At 43.1% G+C, this 25,197-nt stretch overlaps 1 protein-coding gene across 2 annotated transcripts in view; it reads right to left on the bottom strand.

Annotated features, from left to right (window-relative positions):
- The window catches only part of TCP11L2 (t-complex 11 like 2), a 42,700-nt gene extending 18,392 nt beyond the window's left edge, over positions 1–24,308 (bottom strand). The window contains exons 1-6 of one of the 2 annotated variants that reach the window (XM_056798795.1): positions 24,169–24,307; positions 13,768–13,958; positions 6,678–6,813; positions 5,320–5,440; positions 2,548–2,768; positions 376–512 (exon numbers count right to left, since the gene is read on the bottom strand). In XM_056798795.1, coding sequence (XP_056654773.1) covers positions 376–512; positions 2,548–2,768; positions 5,320–5,440; positions 6,678–6,813; positions 13,768–13,924 — 772 coding nt within the window. In that variant the 5' untranslated portion in view covers positions 13,925–13,958; positions 24,169–24,307. Of the gene's footprint in view, positions 1–375; positions 513–2,547; positions 2,769–5,319; positions 5,441–6,677; positions 6,814–13,767; positions 13,959–24,168 lie in introns of both variants that reach the window. The other variant, XM_056798796.1, reaches the window with a different exon arrangement.
- Positions 24,309–25,197: the final 889 nt, after the last annotated feature.

Raw genomic sequence — 25,197 nt, 5'->3', positions numbered from 1 at the left:
AGTGCCACGGAAACAGAGGAGCATCCAGTAAAAAAGAGAGAGACACATACAAAGAGAGAGAATAGAAAGAATGAGGCAGACAAATGTACACAGAAACAAAGAAAACAGCAAGAAAACATAGAAACAGATAGATACATAGAGCTACAATGAGGCAGGGATAGACACAGAGACAGAGAGACAAATAGACACAGAGCCACAGAGACAGATGGAAAGAGAGATGCATAGACATGGTCAGAGGCTAAGACACAGAGATGAAGACAAAGGCAGAGAGAGAGAGAGAGAAATCCTTCAGGAGCCAGCACTGATCCTGAGGCTACAAAATGAAGACACTTAATTCCTCTGATGTATGAAGAAATGCCTCAGTGCTGTACTTACTTGGGGTTTCTTCTAAGATTTCCTGGAATTTTGTCCTTTCATAGTCCACCAACTGGCGCTGAAGATGGGGTCGAAGGCTCTTGATGGTAAAATTGACCATGTCAATCTTCATGAGGTCCAGCACGTGGAATATTTGTCTTTAAAAATCAGAACGAGAATGAGTCAGAAAAGAAGGAAGAGCAATAATCCAAAACCTCACATTAAGAAATTCGGTTTTGAAATTCCAGGGGCTCATGGAAATGTTGTGGGACTTAGATAAAGGGACAGAGAGAAGGAAGGAGAGTCAAGGAAACAAGAGATGTGACAGTGACTACAAAAATGGAAATGGGGAAAAAACAGTAGCAAAATAAGCAAAACTGGGTGTTGGGTAATTACAATGATCAAACTTGGCCTTGACAAAGAGAGAGGGAAATGTTCCCTTCCCTGCTTTGCCAAAGAGAGCTACAGATGTGGAATACTGACTATGCTGTCAGACATAGCGGTTATTCTGCCAATTACTGGTTTCTAAAACTATAGGGGTTTTTTTTCCTTCCTTTTTTATTTTCTGTTATATGGATGGTTGCCTAGGTTAGAAAGGAGGGATATGTTCAAAATTGAAACTGACATAGAGACAGATAACATCAATAAACTTTTTCTAAAAAAAGAAAAAGAAAACAATATTTAAAATGTCTATCTGATATCCCTCTCCCTACCAAAAAACCACAAAATTGCATGGCATAGTAAAATGAGGTCATTCTTCAAAGAATTCTATGGCAATATATTACAAGCTAAGTGGTGTTTATTTTAAAGTGTTATTAAATACTTTAACTTATTTAAAATTAATTTTTATTCCCAATTAATGCGAGTTCCGACTTAAGTAGAAAGTATTTTATATTATAAATTATATACTATATATGCTTAAGTATCAGGTATTTTATATTTAAAATATATAAGTATTGAGTAAATATATTAACTATAAAATATGAGTATTTTATACATAAGTATATTAACTATAAAATACAAATATTAAGTAAGCATGTTAACTATATTTTATATTTAAGGTACTACATATATACATTTAAATATATGTATATGTATTTTAGTATAAAATGTTTATGTTTATATTCAATTACATAAACTAAAAAATATTTTTTACTTAAGTATATATATATATATATATATATATATATATATATATTTATATAGTAGCTTAAGTATAAAATACTTTAAAATACCTTAAAGTATTTTAAGAAATAAAAATATCTAAGTGAGTCATCCTATCCGGACATAGACAGAAAGATGAATAGGAATTGTGAGGAAATGATAAGAAAATTGAGGGGTAAATGAGGACTGCAAATGGTTAATTGTGGGATATGAAGGAACCACACTGACTCCATCTTGTGACTCAATTCTGGAGCCAGCTTCGTTCCCTTCCTAGTCAATTATAGGCCAGTCCAAATTCTGTCTTGTGAGAAAACTGTATTCAATTATGGGAATTTGGAGAAAACCTTATTGCCCTGTTTGAACCTAGCCTTGTATGGCTGGGAATCTGGACTACCTATACCTCCTATTCAGAGATCCTTTAGTCAAGGATGATTCTGATGAGAAACACAGTCAGATCCTAAAAGTGATGGAAAGAATTTTCTCATGAACATCTATCTCAAACAACCCAAATGTCTTATCTGAAAACTGGCCCCTTACTGATCAATCAGTCATTGTTTCATTGTTCCTTTGACTGTTTACAGACACTTGGGGGGAGTAGGGCACCTCTTTCGCTGGATTCAAGGACTTATACTCGTTTATTCTCCTCCTCCCAATTATGGAAAGTCCCTTTTTGTCCTCTTAGAAATCAAACTACCTCATGTTGCATTGTCTCCTTTTGATTAGTTGGTCTGATTTGACTCATTGTTTTTGCTGAATAACTGAATAACTAAACTGAGGAAGGGGCTTGGTCCTGATTTGTTGAGCACTTGGCATGCATTGCTTAATAAATCGATCTTTGTTTCCTCAGTCATTTCATCTTTTGCTGGTTATGACCCAAATTGAACAGAAGAATGTCAGTTCCTGGAGGACAGGGACAATTCCCTTATCCTCCAGAGGAGCTAGATGGGCTGCTTTAAAGAGAACCTGGCACAAAGTAAGCACTCAGTAAATTCTCACTAGATTGTAGCCTGCAATCTGGCCAACACTCACCTCAACAGTTCCACAATATTGCCAGTGGCCTTGAGTTCCTTGATGTCATCATCCCGGACCGGAGCGCACAGCTTGCCCATGGTACTGATGACATAGCTGGCCAGGCCCTGAATGTCCACGGCGTTGTGCTCAGCTTGCTGCCTAATGAGGTCGGTATCCAGAACTTCACTGATCTGGGTTCGGAGTCGGTTTCCACCAGGAGTTAGGAAAGAGAGGAGAGTCTATGGGGGGAGGGAGAAGAAAGGCAAGAAAAGAGTCAGGGCAAGATCAGTTAGGAGCTGCTAGAGGTTCCTCCCTTAAACTAAATAATACAAGGCAAATAATGCATTAGAAAGAAAAGTACACAGAAGAGAGGGAAGTTCAGATAGAGACAAATGGGGCAGCCTTGGAACTAACACACAGAGTGTACTATATCCTTTTTTAAAAAGCAGTATGGAATGGAAATTTGGGATTTCATGTACATTCCTCCTTTTGGTTCTTTGCATAATAATGACAGTAATTCTTTGCACATAGAAATGCTCAATTTTAAGCTCAGAATAACAAAAAAAAACCTAACAATTTAATGATACTATATATAGACAGTGTGGTATGGTAGAGGGACTTGCATGAATGTATGCATGCTCCTTGACAGGAGAGACTGTTTTACTGTTCCATGACCTAGTACAGTGTCTTGCACACAGTGAGCACTTAATAAATGTTTGTTAACTGATAGACATCTGGATGCTAGCTACATGAGCTAGAGAGGTGGCAAGAATGACGGATATGGCACCTGAAAACAAAGGTTCTTATCCCTGCTCTAGTGTGACCTAGGGAAAGTGACTCAACTTCTCTGGGCCTCAGTTTCCCCATTTGTGAAGTAAGATGGTAGGTCCAGTTGGTCTCAGAGGCCTTCTATCTCTGGACAGAGGACCATGTCAGGTCTGTGGTCACTTAGCCTCTCTGGCACTCATGGGCTTCCCTGGGAATGGGAGAGTTGGGACAAGCTGGCCGCTGGGGTCCCTTCCAGTTGGAGTGCCAGGGGCAAGTCCCCATGACCTCAGTGTCCATGGGCAACTCCTTAGTGTACACTAATGTGCAAAGATGGTTTGCACTGGATGAGGGGTTTCTTTACTTGGAATCCCTAAGCCAGGGAAATCACAGGTTCATACCAAGAAAAAGAGGTTTGCCTTTAAGCCCTGGACCCATGGGAGCTAGCTCACTCACTGTGGGTGTATAAACAATATCAATGAGCCTGTTTTAGAGCAGGTGAGGACTTGGGCTCAAAGCTTCCAAAAGAAGGCCTTCTTGCTGCTTTCCCTCTTCCCTCTCCCTCTTCCCACTTTTCTCCCCATCCTTCTTCCCTTCCCCCTCTCCTTCCTGCACTAAATCACTTTCCCTAAAGCAAATGCCCAATATAGAAGCTAAAAGCAGCCGGGTTGAGATCACTCAGAGCTACTGGCACCATTTCAAAAACTCTGCAGATAAGCAGGCAGAGGCAAAAGGGCAGGTAGTAGGGCACCCTGGATGGGCCAGGCCTGTGCTTTCCTACTGAGGTATTTTTCTAAGGCAGTATGGTTCAATGGTTAAGGCACAGACCCTGGGTCACAAGACATGGGCCACAGCCTTGGTGCTGGCATTTACTAGCTGTGTCTCCTTGGGCAAGTCACCTCACCAGAAAAATAGGCCATGAAAACTGACATTTCTAAAGAACTTTACTGCCTGAAAAGTGCTTTATTTCCGTCATCTCTTTGGAGCTTGACTAAAACCCTGGCAGGTAAGTGCAATGATCACCTCCATTTTGCAGAGGAAGAAATTGTGAGAAAGTGGTTTGTCCAAGGTTACACAGCCACTGTCTGAGACAGGACTAGAGTCTTGGTCCCAAGGCTGGCTCTCTAACCAATATTATACCATACTGTCTCACAGAGAGTCCAGGTTTGAGTTTGCCATCACCTTCTTGAGTTTGAATTTGGCCTCAGAGAGTAGCTGAGTGACCCTGGATGAGTCACTTTACCCTGTCTGCCTCCATTTCCTCATCTATACAATAAGCTGGAGAAAGAAATGGCAGACTACTCTAGGATCTCTACCAAGAAAACCCCAAATGGGGTCACAAAAAGTTGGACTTGACTGAAAATGATTAAACAATATGTGTTTTCCAGGTGTGTTATCATGGGCAAGTCAACAATACTACCCTGGGTCTCAGTTTCCTCATCTGTAAAATGAGGGAGCTAGAGGAGATAGCTCCTTTTAGCTCTAAGTTGTGATGGAAGAACAGGATAATTTCTGCAGTGAGATGGAAAAGTGGGAAGACAACAGCAGCTCTTGACCCAAGTGTTCATCCTGCCCTACGCTGGCTGGAGGGGAGGGAAGGGGAAGGGAGAGAGGAGAAAGGAAGAGAAGAGGAAGGGAAAAGGAATGTAAGGGAGAGGGGAGGGAGGGATAGGGAAGGGGAAGGGAAAGAGGAGGAAAGGAGAGAGGAGGAAGGGAAGGAAGAGGGAGGGGAGGGAGAGAAGGGAGAGAAGGAGAAGAGAGGAAAGGAAAAGGAAGGGGAAGGGAGAGAGGAGGAGGGGAGAAAGGAGGGAAGGAAGGGAGAGAGAAGAAGAGAAGGGAGGGAAGGAGAGGGGAGGAAAGGAAAAAGAAAGGGAATGGAAAGGGAGAGAGAAGAAAAGGAGAGAGGAGGAGGGAAGTAAGAGGGAGTAGAAAAGAGGGAAGGGAGGAGAGAGGGGAGAAAAGGGAGAGGAAGGGAGAAGGGAAGGAAGGAAAGGAAGGGGAAGGGAAGAAGGGCTATCAACTTGCCTCTCTTATTTCTTCAAAAAGTTTGATGGCATGTCCATACTCAGGAGGCTCCTCACTGAGCTCTGCCTCCAAGTGGTCCCAGAAAGCCTGGTGAACGATATGCTTCACTCGCCCTGCCAGGCTGGAGGGAAAAGTGATGATTGAGTGAGAAGTGGCTAAATTGGCCTTTCCCAGAGTCCAGAATTCTAAACCTAAGGCAAGGAGACTGTGGCTCCCGAGAACACCCACTCCTCTACTGGCTAAGATCAGTTCAGAGGTCCCCACACCCAGTCAAATCAGCTTGGTCCCGATTCAGAGCCTTCTAGGGTAAAAGCAACAACTACCAGAGGTGGGTGGTCTCAGCCCTGTCCTGGAAGTTGGGGGCAGTTCCTGTGGGGGGGGGTAGTCTAGAATCAATAGGCCATCAAATATAACACCCTTAACACATCTCAAAATCTTAACAGGGGAAAGAAAAAATAAAATAAAAGAATCATCAGCGCCATGAAAGACGAAAAGGAATATCCCAAAACAAGTTTCCTTATAATTAGCACTGCATCTGGAAATCCCTTATTCAGATACTTTAAATGACTGCTCCTTATTATGGAGGCAGTGTGTTGTTGTGGGACTTTGGGTAGTCACAAAGATCTGAGTTCCAATCCCAACTGACACGTGTGCTCCTTGTATAGTGTTGGAAAGTCACTTAACCTTCTTTGGACCTCAGTTTCCTTATGTGTTCCATTTTGGGACTGGACTAAATGGTTTCTGAGGTCCTTCCTGCTCTGGAGCTAGGATCCTCTCTGAGCTAGTTTTCTCATCTATAAAATGGGGATCACAGTACTTATAGAGGCACCCTCATTAAGTTGTTGAGGGTTCAAAGGAGATAATATGTACATGATACTTTGGAGATATCAAAGCAACAAATAAATGACTGTCATGGGTATTTTTCTTGAAGCTGAAAGGGAACTTGGAAGCCACAGGGATTAATCCTCTCATTTCACTGAGGAGGAAATTTTATCAAACAAGGGATTTCCCTGGAGTCATATAGCTAATTAGTTATCTATAGCAGGATTTGTCCCCAGGTCTTCCTGACTCCTGGTCCAGTGTATCCTATTCATCAGACCCCCCTGCCTCTCACCATTTCTGAACTCCAGCACCCAGAACTGAACCTGGTGTCCAATGTCTGGGGTCCCCATCCTGTTCAGATTAGAATGTCTGGTCGTGGTCCTAAGCAAGCAGCTCATGCTTCCATGGGATCAAACTGAGCAGGGGAAATTTCATTTTTTCCAGGATCCCAATTCTCTGACTCAAAGGCTTCTGAGGTGACTTGCTTCTCCTCCCCACCCCCTGCCCAACTCAGGCACAGACATGCGTCCACTCACCTGTTCTCAGGCAGGGCTCCCTGTTTGACGTGAAAATTCTCATTTATGGCGATCTCGTGGGCAAGAGTCATATTAGAGATATTCCTTGCAGCTGCCATCACTTCATCAAATGTCACCACTCGGGGCGGGCTTGTTGCTAAAGAGAGGAAAAAACCAGGACTCAGTCTCACTTTGGGTGAGTAGAGGTCTCACATCTGAACCTCCTACATCCAGATACAAATTATATTCTGATCAAATTCTTTCTTCTTTAGGAAAAAAAAATATATAACAAGCAGGAGGCAGCTAGGTAGCTCAGTGGTTAGAAAGTCAAGCCTAGAGACTGGAGGTCCTAGATTCAAATCTAGTCTCAGACTATCTGTGTAACCCTGGGGAAGTCACTTAACCCTGACTGACAACTCCTACCACTCTAAGGCAGAAGGTAATGGTTAAAAAAAAAAAAGGTTATAAAGTTCTTGAGGGCACAGACTGTCTTATTTTTTATTTATATTTGTATCTTTAGGGCTTAGTACAGTGTTTGGCACGTAGTAGATGTTTAATAAATGTTTACTGATAGTCAAAAAAACATTTATTAAAGGCCTACTATATTTCAGGCACTGTGCTAAGTGCATAAAAGACTTAAACATGGGAAGCACTCTAATTAAATATAATGAACTGGGGTCTGAGAGATAATGAAATCTCTTTTCCCATCCATCTCTCTCTAAAAGGTAACAAGGGGTAGAAAACGTAGCATATGCTTTAAGAGGCAATTGCTTTGTTTTTCCATTCCAAAGGATGGCTCTTTGTGAGGAGGTATGCTGCCATAAAGACAAAAGGCTAATATTAATTAAAATATAAAAATTTCAAATAAAAAAACAGCAAATTATAAATCAAGCACTGAAGGACACTGGTAGAGAGAATGGAGAGTGGCATAGATATTTTGGAATGTAATCAGTCACAGAACTGGCTTTGTTCCTGGCATTTTATTCTAAATATGTAATTTTAGAAAATATATGGCCAGGTGTGGTGGCACAGGTCTCTGATGCCTGTTACCAGGGAATTCTGCCCCAAATGGATCTCTTGAGCTCAGGAGTTTCAAGCCACAGTGGGTTAAGCTGATTCCAATTTAATTTAGCATCAATATGATATGTCCCTAGGGTCAAGGTGGGGGGGCACTAGAATGCCTAAGGAGGGGCAATTAGAATTGACAACAGAACAGGCCAAACCCCTATAACAATCAATAATTTAATCAAGCATGTAAGTGGCCAGTGCACTTCCAGTGTGGGAAAGATAGGGAAACAGTCTAGAAAAAAAAATTATTTTAAGTATCAATATCTTTAGTTTCTACATCTCTTTCATTTCCAAATCTATCTTTCTTCCCTTATCAAGAGTGCTGGCCCTTACAACAAATAAAAATGAGAGATAAAAAAGTAATTCAGTAAAATCAACCAGTATATTAACCCTGGCTGACAGCATATGCAATATTTTGTACCCAGAGTTCCCTACTTCTACAAAAAAGGATGATCCAAATATATAATTTTGTTTCTTCTTTTCTTTTTCTTTTCCATTTTTAAATTTTTTTCAGTTACACGTGGAAACTATTTTGACATTTTAGAACTCAGCTTTTCTTCCTCCCACCCTGTCCACTCCCTGAGGCAGCATACGAAATCTATAGTTTTTTTAAAAGGCAGATCTGAATGAAAATATTCACAGTGGCTTTATCTGTGAAAACAAAAACTAAATAGAATTGACCTATCTGTCCAAGAATTGGAGAATGATGGAATTAACAAGTGGTTTATTAATAAACACTACCATAAAAATAACAACCGAAGAACCCAAGGAAATAAAGGAAATTCTAAATGAAGCCATGCCAACTGAGAATAGCAGCAAGACCATGCTGACCGCTACACTAAAAGAGCTATGAATGGAGAATGGTAGGTACACACTCATTTTTGCTTGAAGCCTGTTCATTCCATAAATTGAGATTAACATGCATGGTTGAGGCCATCGGCACCCATGGAAGGAATGCCCACGTTAACAAGCACACAGTGCCAATGATGAAGTACTGACTTGTTTGGTGGTAAAACTACCACACTGGGTGTACCCTTTGACCCAGACATAATAGCAACACTAGGCATAGAACCCAAAGGAAATCAAAGGAAGAAGAAAAGAGGCCATATATAGAAAAATATTTGGTGTAGCTCTTTGTAGAGTGGCCAAAAAAAAAATAAGGAACAGGGCAGGGGGAGCTCCCCCCATATCCTATCAGGGCATGATGTTCTCTCCCTTCCTCCTTCTCTCTCTTCTCTTCTTCCATCTCTTCTTCTCCCTCTTTTGCTCTCTCTCTCTCTCTGTATACACATATATTACACACCAAACTAGAGTATATTAATTTAAAATCTATAAAATATTATGTGTATATTCATCTAAAAGCACATGAGTATAACACGTGATACGATATATGCATATATTAATTATGGTATATGAATATAATATGCCATGTGTGGTATAATACACCAAATTCTATTTATATATCAGTTACATATGCATATGTACACATTATGGTACATGAGTATATCACATGTGGTAGGTATAACATACCAAATTCTATTTCTATATACATCAAATTACATATGTATATATAAATTGCTATATGTATATAATATGCTATATATGGCATAATAAACTCAACTTTATTTTGATTGTCAAATTATATATTTATATATACTAATTATGGTATATGAATATAATATGCCATGTGTGGTACAATATACCAAATTATATCCCTATATCTGGCAAATTATCTTCATATATCATATGTAGTATATGAATTTTGGAATATGGAGTATGAACTTTCCCCTTAGTTGCTGCATATATGCAGTTCTGATGCTGCTACTCTCAAGAGATGGGGCTGTGTTCAAGTATTTTCCTTATTTTCTTACACTAAAAGGGGACATGAATATAACAGACCACACCAATAATGTATTATTGTTCTATAAGAAATGACAAAATAGATGCTTTCAGAGGAAACTGGGAAGATCACTATGAACTGACAGAGAGAGAGAGAGAGAGAGAAGGGAGTGTAATGCATGCTTTGTTTGGGGTGACTTTGTTAAACGTAAAGGATTTACATAAAGTCTTATTCCTCCACTGGCATGTTTATTTGAAAGCAAGTGGCATGAAGATTCCCAAAATCTTCTTTTTGTGTCCTGTTTCTAGGAAAGCTATCTTTCTTGGGGTGTTTAAAATCCCTTTTTCTTAAAAATTAAATTTATTCAGTTGTTTTGTTGATAGTTTTTAAGTCTATGATAAAAAATGTTTTAAGACCTGAAATTGGCCTCTTCCCATATCTGAATAAAACCAACTATATCAGGTTAAATTCTTCAAGTCTGATTTTTCAAAGGTCACACAACTAAGTAGAGTTGGGCAGTCTGCTTCTCCATAGGAAAGCTGCTGACTCCATCTAAAGCCTTATCAGCAGAGGGTTGGTGACCAGATAATGACTTTTTTGGCCTCAAAAACTCACGAAACTGTCTCTAAAGGCCTGGAGAAGCTGTGATCTGCATTGGCAAAAAGAAGACCCACAAGGGGGAAATCACAGTCCCTTAAGGACTGAACTTTAAAACAAGTTTATGGCTACAAAACAGTTTCCAGAGGGCTTTAGTCCAAGGTCCTGATTCCCAATCCTGGCTATCATTTAACTCTCTCTATAACCTAAGGCTTCCCATCCCTTGACCAGAGCTTCCTCCTGTCCTCTAAGAGGGAATTAAACCAATGATCTCCAAGGTCCCGCCTGACTCAACACCCTGTGAACATGTGGGCCTCCATTCCTCTAAAATGTAGGAATTGCTGAGGTATCACCTCACACCCAGCAGATTGGCTAACATGACAGCAAAGGAAAGTAATGAATGCTGGAGGGGATGTGGCAAAGTAGGGATACTAAATCCACTGCTGGTGGGGTTGTGAACTGATCCAACCATTCTGGAGGGCAATTTGGAACTATGCCCAAAGGGCAATAAAAGACTGCCTGCCCTTTGATCCAGCCATAGCACTGCTGGGTTTGTACCCCAAAGAGATAATAAGGAAAAAGACTTGTACAAGAATATTTACAGCTGCGCTCTTTGTGGTGGCCAAAAATTGGAAAATGAGGGGATGCCCTTCAATTGGGGAATGGCTGAACAAACTGTGGTATATGTTGGTGATGGAATACTATTGTGCTAGAAGGAATAATGAACTGGAAAGACCTCCAGGAAGTGATGCAGAGTGAGAGGAGCAGAACCAGGAGAACATTGTACCCAGAGACTGATACACTGTGGCACAATTGAATGTAATGAACTTCTCTACTAGCAGCAATGCAATGATCCTGGACAATTCGGAGGGACTTATAAGAAAGATGCTCTCCACAGCCAGAGGAAGAACTGTGGGAGCAGAAACGCAGAAGAAAAACAACTGCTTGATCACATGGGTTGATGGGGATATGGCTGGGGATATAGACTCTAAATGATCATCCTAGTGCAAATATCAACAACATGGAAATAGATTCTGATCAAGGACACAAGTAATACCCAGTGGAATTGTATGTCGGCTACAGGAAGAGGTAGGGGTAGGGGAGGGAGGGAAAGAATATGATTCTTGTTACTAAGGAATAATGTTCTAAGTTGACTAAATAAATTTTTCAAAATAATAAATATATAAAATGTAAGAATTAGAGCCTGGACTGGAGATAGGAGATCCTGGGTTCAAATCTAAATTCAGACACTTAGCTATGAGACTCCGGGCAAGTCGCTTAAACCCCATTGCCTAGCCCTTATCACTCTTCTGCGCCAGAACTGATACTTAGTATTGATTCTAAGACAGAAAGTAAGGGTTTAAAAAAAAATGTAGCAATTGTTCTTAACACCCCTTGTGGTCCCTCTAGTTCTAAGTCTAAGGCCCTATGCCCTGATCTTCTTTCAGAATTTGCTTTGGAATTTCAAGGCCCTCTATTTTATGACACCTTGGACTAGGATGGCCACAATCTAGAGATGGGAGAAATGAGAAGACTAGAGATGGCCTTCAAGAGTCCTTTCACCTCCAAGTGGATGATCTGTGGGCCTCAGGGTATATCAGCATAAAAAAAAGGACAAAAGGCACCCTCCCTCTGAGACACCTTCTGTTTAAGGGGTCTGTATCTTGTTTATACACAGGACTCCTTTTGCTTCTTGATTCCTCTATTAGACTGTAAGTTCCTTGAGGGCAAGAGGCATGTTTTAGCTTTTCTGGTGTCCCCAGTCCTTGACACAAAACCTACCACATCATATACACTTAATAGATGCTTGCTGGATGGCTAATAAATGGAAATATCTTCTGTGTGATTTCACATGTATAATTGATATCATATTGCTTGCCTTCTCAGTGGGTGGGGGAGGTTACTGGAGAGAGAATTTAGTGTTAAAAAAAAAAAGTGAACACAGGGCAGCTATGTGTAGTTTCGTGAACAGAGAGTCAGGCCCTGGAGATAGGAGGTTTTGGGTACTAGCTGTGTGACTCTGAGCAAGTCATTTAACCCCAATTTCCTAACCTTTACCACTCTTCTGCTTTGGAACTGATGCTTTGTATTGATTCTAAGACAGAAGGCAAGGGTTTTAAAAAAAAAGAATGCTATAAATAAATATAGGAATAACAATGAATATTTCATGCTTAAAGTGACTTTCTTTGAATTGTCTCTTATAGCCAGTGATCAAATGAGATGTTACTGAAGAGCTTTTCAAATCTTAGAACCCTACAGAAATGCCAGTTGCTAGAACTAGTCTTAATATTACTACTATTATTATTTATTATTACTCTTCATTGCTACTGAAAAGAAGGGTAGTATGGAGTGAACAGGGCTCTAAGCCAGCTTCAAAGCCAAAAAGACCCAAGTTCAAGTTTTGCCTCTGACCCACAATGGGCTATGTGATCCTGGGCACGTCTCTCAGGCTGTAAGCTGAGGATCATTCTGCTAGGGCAGAAGTTTCCCCCATGAATGAAATCACAAATTCGGAACTAAAAAATCCCTGATCCCATTGTTACTCCTGCTGGCCATACCGATTTTATTTTCTGATGCCTCTCTGGGGTGATATGCAAAACCATTTTTGAAATCACCAGGGAAACCCTCTGATTACTTCACTTCCTGGCTGGTCCACTTGCTCAGGGCAAATTCAACTCTGAGCCACTCAAAAGTCTCACCGAAGAAACAAAAAGAACAAGCATTAATTTGTTCCTAGAGCAGGGCCCCAGACTGGCTTCAAGAGTCCACATCCTCCAATTCTGTGAGTTTTGCCCCCAGGAAAGGCAGCACCATGAAGACTCAAGCTGGACTCAAACAGATGTGGGGGGGAAAGGGTCAAAATAAAGCCTACTGGAGTAGAAACACAGAAGAAAAAACATCTGCTTGATCACACAGTTTGATGGGGATGTGACCAGGGATGTCGACACTGAATGATCACTCTATTGCAAATATGAATAACATGGAAATAGGTCTGGATCAATGATACATGTAAAATCCAGTGGAACTGCTTGTTGGCGGAGGGAGGAGGAGAGGGAAAGAACATGAATCATGTAACAATGGAAAAATATTCTAAATTAATTAATTAAATTAATTAAAAATGTTTTAAAAAAATAAAGCTCACTGGATCCGAAACAGAAATGAACAAGGTCATGTGAATCTCATAAGCTATAAAGGACAGAAGGTGCCTTCCCTGAGAGCCCACCTTCCATCTGCACTGTCTACAGCTTGTTGGCACACAGTGCTTGCTTATCTGCTGGCTCCCTCATTAGACTGGGAGCTCCTGGAGGGCACCTTGCCCCTTTAGTATCCCTGACTCTTAGCAAAGTGCCTGGCACATAGTAGGGGCTTAATGTTTGCCTGACTGACTGAAGGGACTGCTCTCATTTGTACAAATAGTGCTGTTGGAGAAAGGGAGGATAATTCAAGTTGGTCGTCTCTATATTTGGCGTTCAGGAGGAAGAGGCCCTTTTCTAATCCTGCCTCTGACATTTACTACCGAGGTGACCTTCCTCTCTCTCTCTCTCTGATCAGGCCCATGCATCTGAGGATCAGCGGGACCAAAGCAGATGAGTGCTGTTTGCTTACAAGCTGGAGAACTGGATTTGCTTGAGGAGTCGCTCGTGAAACTCTGCCGCGAACACTCGTAGTCACTGAGGGACACTGTGCTTTCAGACATCCGAGAGGAGTCCGAGTCGCTTGTCTGGTCATCGTTCACAGAGCGCTTCTCGTCATTGAAGGGCATTTTGTTTCACCCGCGTTAGGGTAAACGGAGAGACCTGTATAGACAAACAGCCCTGAAATCAGTTGTTTGGTGCTAGGAGTGTTCAAGCAGAAGTCTCACAAAGCTTGATGCCTCGTGTGACCTTAGAAAGATCGCTGAGCCTACCACCCCTACCCCAAGACAGAGCTACATACAGAATGTTGGACCTAGAGTTAGAAAGACCTGGATTCAAATCATGTGTGCCACTGCGCAAGTGGTTTAACCTCTTTATGACTCAGTCATTTACCAAATGAGGAGGTTCAACTCAATTTTTGTTGTTCAGTTGTCTTATTCTTTGTGCCTCCTTTTGAGGTTTTCTTAGCAAAGATACTACAGTGGTTTACCATTTTCTTCTCCAGCTCACTTAATAGACAAGGAAACTGAGGCAAACAGAGTTGAGTGACTTGCTCAGGATTACAGAACTAGTAAATATTTGAGGCTCGATTTAAACTTAGGTCTTCCAGACTTCAGACCTGGCACTCTATTCACTGTACCATTTAGCTGCTTAGATTCAATAGACCCTCTAAAGTCCCTTCTAGCTCTGAAGCCATAATGCTGTATCCTAAAGCAAATGGGACTCTTGTCTTGAAAGATTTCACAATTAACTGGGGAATGTACTCATGGACAGTTCTACAGAGTTGAGCAAGCCAGGTAAAACGTCAGCCCTGTGCCACAAGAACCACAAGAGGACCAGCTCCCATCTGTATTGTGCTTTAAAGTCTGCAAAGGACTTTACACTCTTTATCTTATCTGATCATTGCAACAATCCTGGGAAACAGTGTTATTCTTAGCCCCATTTTGTAGATGTTTAGGAAACTAAGGTTTCGTGACTTGTCACAAACTAAGGTCACAAAACAAGGTGAGTATATGAGGTAGGATTGGAAGTCAGGGCTTCCTAACACTAGACTGCTTTTACCCAATTAGCAACAGCAACCTCCATGAAGAAAACAAACACCAAGAATCTCCATTAACAACTCTGGTGCTCTGGACAAACCCCAGAAAAGTAATCCTTGAATCAAGTTTTTGAGATACATTCACTTGAGGGCCAAGACATCTCAAACCCTGGGACATGTGGAGAGTCCCCCATGCAATGTACAGAAAGAACACTGAAATTAGACTCATAGGACTTAAGTTCAAATACAACCTCTGTGACAAGTCATTTGGGTGACTGTTTCCTTATCTATAACTGAGGGGATTGGACTAACTGCCTTCCAAGGCTCCTTCTGGCTCTTAACTCTGATGATCATCTGGTTTTAAGATGTGCCATGGTGTGGAGTAGTTATCAAACCTCTTCCACTGGCTACCCCCAGGATATTCCAAATCTAGCCCTGGGGAGAGGATTGCTGAGCAGGCCAGTCAATGAATCAGCTCAGTTGGGTGGGGCAACAGGAAGGAGAGAGAAAGGGAGCCATCTGGCAGTTTCTGATTCCACCTCATTAGTCTTCCTAACCAGATGCTAAGCTCAGTTGTTTCTATCTGCTAAAGAAGTGCAGTTATAGCTCTCTAAATTCTTGTGCCCTGAGGCTGTCTCTGTAGTAGCGGACCAAGTTATGGCTCAGTAAATGCTGCCTATGTTGTAAACTAAATATTATCATTTTAATTAACATCCATCCCCAGGGCAGGCCACAGGCAGGGAGGAGTGATTTCAAGCTCTGTTTGGTTGTTCTAATTCCAAGCTGTGTCTGCCCTCTTGGTACAGACTCAGTCCAGTATATCTGGAGGGAGACAGAACTTGAGGTCTCCTACTACTCCCTATGACGATGAAAGTCATTCACTACACTGGAGACTCAATTTTCTCATCTGTAAAAACAGCAGACAGGACAGAGTTCTGTGTTCAAAGTTCAGCTCTGCTCCTTACTACCATGTAAATGTGAACATTTTTAAATATCAGTTTCTTCCTCTGGAAAAGGAAGACACTGGACTAAATGACCTTTCAGGTCCCTCTCCTTTCCAGTTCTAAATTTTGTTATCCTTTGACCTTCTGACATGATCTGTCAAATGGGCAAACTTCAAAGAGTTCCCAGCCCCAGTGACTTAATCTAAAATTGGAAAAGGCTGCAGAAGACCACCTAGTCCCAACTTTAAACTCTCTACAACACCCCTAAGAAGTGGTCCTCCCACCTCTGCCTGAAATGTCCCAAAGTGGGGGAACCCAACTCTTCCTTGGGCAGCCCTTGGGTGGTTTTCAGGGTTAGGAAATGTTTCCTTAAGATATCCGGCCTAGATTCACTTCTTTGTACCTTCTGTCCTACTCACACCTGCTGGGGCCAAGCTGAATAAGCCTAATCCTTCTTCTATATGACAGTTCTTCAGCTATTTAAGGCAGTCAGTTTACTGCCTTAAATTACCTCAAGCCTTCTGACCTACAGGCTGAGCATGCTGGCTCTTCCAAGAATGCTTGGACAGCCAGAAGAGAACCCAGCATTCCAGATGTGCTCTGACCAGAACAGAACACAAGAAGACTAGGACTTCCCTTACTTCTCACCTCTGCGGCTCCTTTAATGAGGCCCAGGATGGAATTTGCTGCCTTAGCTACCTCATCAACTCAGGCTCTGATCCACTAATACCTTCAGATATTTTCCAAACAAAACTGCCATCAAGTTGTACCTCGTTCCATCTTGTACCTGGCTTGATTTTTTAAACACAAGTGAAAGACTTCACATTTATCCCTAATGAATTCCATTACTTTGTTCTGTTCAGGGTCCCAGGCTTGTCAAAATGTTTTGAGTGTTGAGCCTGTCATGCAGTTAGCTATGTGACTGTTGTTGTTTGAGTCCTGTCTGTCTGACTCTTTGGGGCCCCCTTTGGGGTTTTCTTTGCAAAGATATTGGAGTGGTTTGCCATTTTATGATGGGTGTTCCCTTCAAGACTCAGCTGAAGCTGCATGAAGCCTTCTCTGGTTACCTTGCATTTCTTCTATACCTTCTGACAGTTTCCTCCATTAGAACGGAAGCTCTTGGGGGCAACTGGATTGCTCAGTGGATTGAGAGCCAGGCCTAGAGATGGGAGATCCTGGGTTCAAATCTGACCTCAGACACTTCCCAGCTGTGTGACCCTAGGCAAGTCACTTGACCCCATTGCCTAGCCCTTACCACTCTTCTGCCTTGGAGCCAATACACGGTATTGACTCCAAGATGGAAGGTAAGGATTTAAAAAATAAAATAAAGAATGTAAGCTCTTTGAGGGCAAGAACTATTTCCCTTTTGTTTGTTTGTTTTCTTTGTATCCCCAGCACCAGACATATGGCAGGCAATGCCTAAAATCCCTGTTACTGACTCATAGAAGATGTTTAATAAATACTTGTTGAATTGGGTTACCATTATTATCTGGTCTCTGAGTCGGGGTGATCTAGGTTTAGGTCCCACCCAAGACATAGACTGGCTGTGTAATCTGGGGCAAAGCACTTCCTCTCTGAGCACCCCAGCTCTCTATGATTAGAAGTTGCAGAGAAGGTAGCAACCTGAACAGGTAGAGAGGGTTTCCTTATCTGGGAATTCCCTAGACCAGTGATATCACGGGGGCCAACTATTCCAACTATTGAAATAAACAAAATTTGAGAAAAGCCTCTAACAAGGGCTCTTAAAACATCTAAGAACACTTTCTCTGGAGCTCTGAAGGAGATCTTAGAAAGATGGTTAATGAAGCCCTGGGTGGGAAAAGGGCAAGGGCAAGAAACCATCAGAGGAAGGGAACAGTGGGAATAGGGGGTGCTTGAGAGAGGGGGATGGCTTTCCCTGATCCCGGGGAGGAGAAAGTAGTGAGCAGTGAAAGTGACCAAGAAAGGAAAAGGCATCTAGGAAACATCAGAATACTGAAAAAGGAGCAGAATAAGTCCATAAGGGGACACAGGAGCAGGACAGCATTTCAACTACCTGCTGTATTAAATTTCATATATTTTTCTCCCTTTCTTTTTTAAAAAAATTATTTATTCTTACAAGCATTTACTCTCTCTCCCTCACTGACCCTCCCCAACACACACACATACAATGAACAATCAGGGGGAAAAACCTCTTCACAACAAATATGTATTGCGTAGAAGAAAAGATTCTCACAATTGAGATATTGGTAAGCATTTTGCACAGGGACTCTAGAACACAGTAGGTACATAATAAATACTCATTCACCCATATTCACACACAGGCTGACCAATTAATACAGACTTTTCATAAAAAGCTGGATGAACAGAGATTCTCAGATCTTTTTCCTGTTCTTTGTATATTGAAAGGTTGTGGTCTTGATGCTTGTTAAGTTTGTCTTAAGAAGAGAAGATTTATGGAGGAAAGGGGGCTAGACAGGACAGGAAGAAGGGGTGGGAAAGAAGGAGCCAAGGTGAGAGGTGGGGGAAATCCCAAGGGAAGAAAACTCTGGACTAAGTCACAGGAACTGGAGAATGATGAGCTAAAGCCAGTCCTGTGTCCCAGGCTGGAGGGACAGAGAAAAGGCAAGATTACTTGGAACTGCCCATTGAGTTACTATGAGAAGCATCTACGATGTGGGGAAGTGGTATTTAGGAATCAAATGAGACATAATCTCAGGAAGCAATAAAGCTTTAAGTCAACAGCCATTCACCCAGTGTTTACTATGTGCCTACCACCAGCCTAAGAATTGGAAAAGGCAAAAAAATATGGTGGCACCAGGAAAACCAATTTGGTCCTTTTCAGAGAATCTCAGAGTTGGAAGAAGTCACAGAAGCCATACCGAATCCAATCCATATAGAATCAAGAAGTCCCTCCTATAATGTCATCCAACCTCCGACTCCTGAGAGGGGGAACCCACTGCTCTCCAAGGCAGCCTATCCCATTATCAGACAGCTCCAGTTCAGTCATTTCAGTTGTGTCTGACTCATGACCCCATTTGGAGTTTTCTTGGCAAAGATACTATTATCGTTTGCCATTCCCTTCTCCAGCACATTTTATAAATGAAAAAACTGAGGTCAAAAGGGTTAAGTGACTTGCCCAGGGTCACACAAACCATAGGTTTTAGATGAGAGACTCCACTCTGGTTGTTTGTATGTCATCTCCCCCATTAGACTGTAAGCTCCTTGAGGACTCCTTGGAATTCTTTCCTAAGGGATTCGAAAACCCACAAAAGAATTGTGATGATTTTGGAAAATCAGTTTTAGTTGTCCAAAGCCTCTCAGTGACAATGTGTTTTTCTGAGTGATAGGGCAGTGGTACAACCTGCTACCTTCTATGTATTTACAATTGGAAATAGTAGGATGTCATGGGCATGCAATTCAGAGTTGGAAAACCTGGTCATCTAGTCTTTCTTTCCTTCCTTCTTTTGAGAATTAAAAAGAAAGAGGTGAGTGAAATCAAGGTCACCAAAATTTGCCCATTCTGATCTGACATTCATCGTGTTTCACATCCACCGTCCTCTAACTCTACAAAGAAGGGAGTTACATTCTCATATTTCTTCATGGGGTCAAGTTTGGTCATTATAATTAACCAGTCAACAAGCATTTATTCTTAAGCGCTAATAGTTGTACAAAGTGATGAGGATATGAAGACAGAAACTGAACAGCCTCCCTGTCTTACATGCAGTTGGAGATCTACAATAAAGGGCATCTCATCAATTCTCAAGGCACCCCACTCTATTTCTGGACAGCCATCAATTTTAAGAAAATTTCCCTTGTAAATGGAAATTCCTTTGAGACTAGAGATTGTTTCATTTTTTTTAATTTGTATCCCTCCTTCTCCAGTTTGCTACCTCCTAGCAAAGCACTAATATGAAAGTCAATTAATAAGTTATTGTTGAGTACTATGCTTGACCCCAAAAAGAAATATGCAAATATACTTCCATCTCTCTTTTTTCTCAGAAGTTGGAGATTACAGGTATGGAACAGGAGAAAAATGTCGGATTTGTTTAATGTGTTGATTAATTTTGTTGAATGTATATACTCCCCCCACCTTTCTATTTTATTCTTTATAAGACATAACTCTATGGGCAGCTAGAGGGTCCTGGGTTCCAATCTGGTTTCAGATACTTTCTAGCTGTGTGACCCTGGGCAAATTACTCTACCCATATTCTCTAGCTCTTACTATCCTTTTGCCTGAGAACCAATACATAGTATTGATTCTAAGACAGAAAGTAAGGGTTTATTGTGTATGGGGGTAAGGTATAGCTTTTTTTTCCTTTTTTTTTAGGAATGGGGTTATATTCAGGAATATACTCAGAAATGAAGATGACATAAACCAAAATGTAACAATAAAATTAGTTTTATAACCCTCCCCTCTAGCCAAATTGTTCCTTACTTTAAACAAAGAAGTCTCTCTATGAAAAATTCCCACCCACTGCTCCTAGTTCTTCCCCTTGGGGTCAAATAACCAGCCCAACTAATCCCTTTTCCACATTTCAGTCCTTCAAAAAACCATGATGCAGTTGTCACTCCCTGAAATCTTCTCTTGTCTAGGGGAACCCCCACCCCCATCCCACCCCACCCCCGTCTGTTCAGTCAAGCCCTTGCAGCCTGGCTGCCTTTCCCCTGGAGACACTCCAGCTCATCAGCGGGTCAGTTTGGGCCTGTACTGACAACCTGGGCATCAAATGTGGCAACAGGGACACTACTCTGCTACTAGACTATCCAATAAGCCAAGACCAACTCCTCTAACACTGTTTTGAGAAAGAAACAGGAAAGAAGTAAGAGACCAACTGGAAAAGCCAAACAATTATTTCATTTAGGAGTCCTCCCAGATGTCCTCCCCTTTCCTAAAGACACTCATTCCAATGATTGATCCAGCTCTGGAGCTAGAACTCAAAGGCCATCTAGTCCAAATCCTTCATTTGACATATGAAGACATTGAGCAACCTAAATGGAAAGTGACTTGGCCAAGGTCACACTGGAAATTCATCCTTTTTTAAATCACACTTTTCAGGATCCAGTTAAAGTGAAAATTTCCAAGGTCTTATCAGTCTTCAATACCTTGTACTGAGCTGCTTATTGCCCTGTAGGACCTGGGAAACTGGACACAGCCTGGACAAGTTTGGAAGGTAGGGAGGCATAAAGACAAAAGCCAAGATTATTATTATGCCACTAATAGACTTGTGACTAGATACTTCATGAGATCACAGGTTTTAGAACCAAAAGAAAAGAACTCTAGAATTCATCCAGTCTCCCTGCCTCACCACACATCTCATTTTACAGAGGAAGAAACTGAGGTCAAGAGAGATAAACAGATTTATACAAGGTCATATGGTTAGTAAACAGCATGCCTGGGAAAGTGAACTTTGGAGACCCCTTCCATGTTCAAAAACTTCTCTTTCCTCTCTCTTCCCAATACCAGGATAAGGATCAGGGGCACAATTCCTGAGAAAAGCCTGATATGGGTTACCTGATTGGACATGGCCAGGCTTAGAGAATGAAAAGACCCTGAGCACTTGGGGACAACAAGTGGACAAGGTGCTAAAAGCAGGAAACAGAAGGGTTTCGAAGATAAACCTCTCCTTCTACATTCAGTCTGGACCAATATAGTAGTAGAATCATGGGGTTAAACACCTATCACAAGGTGATGATTGCTCTGCAGAGATTCTCTCTTAGATAATATCACATTTATATCATTCAATTCAATAAACATTTATTAAGCACCATTGGTGGGTCAGGCACTGTGCTAAGCCTTGACATCCAGTAATAAATGTACATATATTTTTAAATTTTAAATTTTCTTATTTTTTTAAATAACTGTAACCTTCCATCTTGGAATTAATACTGTGATTCCAAGGCAAAATAGTGGAAAGGGCTAGGCAATGGGGATTAAGTGACTTGCTCAGGGTCACACAGATAGGAAGCCTCTGAGGCCAGTTATGAACCTAGGACATCTCCTAAGTCTGGTTCTCTAGCCACTGAGTCACCCAGATGCCCTTTGTGTGTGTGTATATTTAGATAAAAACAGGCACTGACTAGCAAGCAAATATTCACACCTATGGAAGTACTCTATCAACTTTTAGAAAACCAGGCTATTTGAAAAACTTCAACTTAACATTCTATTCCAATTTCCTACTATATATTCAGCACCTCTCTACTACAACTCTTCTCCCCAAGATTCACCAGAAACATATGCAGGTTTACTTCTAGTTTGGTCCTTTTCTGAGCTGCTGAAACTTAATGGGAGATCCATCAACCTGCTGAATTAGGTAGTTGCAAAGGTAATTCTTACAGGAGGGAGGGAAAAGTTAAGCAGAATTGAAAACTGGTATTGGATCTAAAGGAGGTTGTTATTACTCTAAAATCATGAGATATGGAGCTGGAAGGAACCTCATCAATTATCTAATCCCACTCCCTCATTATACAAAAGAAGGGCCATAGGCTTATAGAAATTAGAATTTGTAAGGATTTTAGAGACCATCTAGCGGAATCCCAGTTTTACAGAAAAAACTGAGGTCCAGGCAGAGAGAGTAACTAATTCCCTCAAGGTAACTAAGGCAACCAGCATGGGGAAGGCAGGATTCACACCCAGATCCTCCAGCCAAGTCCCATCCTCTTAGTTATCACAGAGAAAAGCCCAGCTTCTCAAGAATCAGCTGAAAATCATGATTTAAAGTTGGGGATCATGAGGGAGCAGGAGGAAGCAATGGCGATTTCTCTGGTTTCTTTTTCTCTAAGTGTGTCAGGTCCCTTGGGAAACTGCTCTTCCTTCCTAAGGGAACGATATCGGTCTTTCTAAGAGAAGGGAGGTATAAAAAAAACTCAAGAGAGAAAAGGGGTTCATGGATAGAGCAAGCATCAGATCTTTCCCCCTGCAATTAAGCGGCTCTCCCTTCAGGCTTGTTTCCATCCCCCTTCCAATTACTGCTTCATTACAGACCTCCCAAGCAATTCCAGAACTCATAGGAGGGCCATCAAATGGGATGATGGAAAGCACACTGGGTTTCGAATCAGAGGGCCTGGGTTCCAATCCTGCCCCTGCCTTATAAAATGAGGTATCCTTAAATGATCCCTGAGGTCCCTTCCAGTTCTGAATCTAAACTCGGACGTCTAACGTTCCTGCTAGCTCAGACTACAGTACAGGAGTTCTGTCATCTCCCACAGCCACCCTAGGGCTCCGGTCATCTGATCCCTCCTCCCCTCCCCCTAGCACGCTGCACGTTTCCTGCAAAACAAACCGAGGGGGGGAGGGGAACTAGGAGGAGGCGGCGATGGCGGCAGCGTCTCCGAGAAAGCCCTGGCAACCAACCCAAAACAGATACAACCCTTCTACAGCCCACATCCTCCTCCCTCCTAGACCAAGCTCGGGCTCTCAGGGGTTCATAGCTAGGATTGGAGAAGCCCTGGAAGGAAGGGGACACTAACCCACAACTCAGTCCGGGAGGGGAGGGGGGTCAGAAGGGAAAAGGAATCGTGGACAGATCAGGCAGAAGGAGGACGGAGGAACAAGAATGACCTTTCCAATCTTGGAAGAAGGATCTGGAAGGGAAGGGACTAATGAATAGGTCAGGAGCGAGGTGGAAGGTCAAATGCTCTCTGTCCAGTCCTAGGCAGGGTCAGGAAGGAAAGGGACTGTGGGACAGGGTGGAGGGACGAGAGCCCCCTACCCAGTTCTGGTACGGAGGTGTCAGGAAGGTAAAGGGAAGATTACACAGGAAGATTACACAGGTCGGGAGCACTATGGAAAGACAAGCGTCCCCTGCCCAGCCCTGGGGGTTTGGGGGGGGGGGCAGAAAAGGAAGAGGGTGAGTGTACAGGTCAGAAGCTGCGGGGGGAGGGGGGAAGGGGGAGAAGGGCCGCCGGGAAGGCAAGTGACTCCCGCCTGTTCTAGGGGGTCTGGAGAGGTGGATGAAAAGTGCCCCCCATCCCAGTCCTGCTCTCGCCTCCCCCGGCGAGCAGGAGTATTTTTGGAAGCTGGTTCGGAGCGTACACGCTGGCACCTGCCCAGCAGGGACGTAAACAAGCCCCGGCACTGGGGCTCCCAGGCGGAGCAGCGGATGTCAGCTTATCCTGGGCCGCCCACCAGCCCCCAGCACCTTTCCCCCTCGCTCCCACGCGGGACGGCGGTTCGGGGACAAACAAGTGAGAGGCTCACCGAAGGGGAGGGGGGGGGTTGAGAAAGGATCCCCGGACTCGGTACGGGGCTGCTTCCTTGCGGATCCCTCCCCGTCCCCGAAAAAGTCAAGGCCAGGGTGGGGGGCCGGGGTCCCCGCAGATGGGGGACAGAGAGGAGTGTATATCACACGCCAATCCTCGGGGCAAGTTGACTGTGCGTCCCTAACTCTCGTGGTTGTGGGCTACCCACCGAGCCGGGCGTGGGTAGAGGCAGACGAAGCTCGTCCTCACGTCCAGTCCCGTCCTCACGTCCAGTCCCGTCCTGCCCGGTTCGGCTCCGCTCGGCTCGGTTCCACTCCGCCGATAGCCAGCCGGCCAGCCCGCCCGCAGTGCCACTCGCCAATCCCCTCCTCCCTCCCCCCTGCCCCACGCGGTATTTAAAGGGCCCAGAGGGACAGCACAGCCAGCCGCGGCGCGGCCCATCGCGCCCGGACCATAGAGGGGAGCGCGGGCCTGGGGCGCCGCAATTTGCGGGCCACCCGCCCCTGGCCAGACCCCGCGCGGGGACCAAGTGGCACCTCCAGGAATTTGCGTCCATGTGGGACGGTGCGAGACCGGAGCGTGGGAGTTGCAGACTTGACCATGGGAGAGCGAGAGAGGTATCCCCCCGTAGGCACAGAATGGAAAAGTCCGGGCCGGGCTGGGGAGGAGAGAGATGTGTTTACGGAACTGGGAGAAGTTCTTTGAGCCAGAGAGGAGAGGGCGGGGTCATGTCTGGCAGGGGCGGAGCCAGGAAGGGTGCACCGCCTTACGGGGCATGCGTAGGTTCTCGAGCCCAGGACCCGACACCAAAACAAGGCAACTGACAAAAGGGATACTACAAGTAAGAGGATGCTGAGAGCGCTGGCGGTGTGGGGCACCACGCATGCGTACACAGAAACCAGCAGACATGTAGGGACTGGAAATACAATGTTAGACACCGCAAGAACCCGACCATCTAAAGGATGCTGAGAGCTGTCAGCATAGGATACACTGAGGTCCACACGATGCTTGTAAAGATGCACAATCCCCTAGACACAAAAACAGCACAACTTACAAAAAGGGAGGTAATAAAGTTGTCGGCAGAGTCACTGGATATTCATGTCCAAAAGGCAGTTCGTGTAGATTCACAATATAGACATAAAAGCAACACAACCCAAAAAAGGGAACGAATGAAGCTCTTTGCAAAGTCACTGGGTACTCAGAAATCCAATATACTTTGTGAAGACACATAATCACA

This window comes from Monodelphis domestica, chromosome 5, assembly GCF_027887165.1.
Source record: "Monodelphis domestica isolate mMonDom1 chromosome 5, mMonDom1.pri, whole genome shotgun sequence".
NCBI classification, from domain to species: domain Eukaryota; kingdom Metazoa; phylum Chordata; class Mammalia; order Didelphimorphia; family Didelphidae; genus Monodelphis; species Monodelphis domestica.
This window is presented reverse-complemented; position numbering and strand designations above follow the sequence as displayed.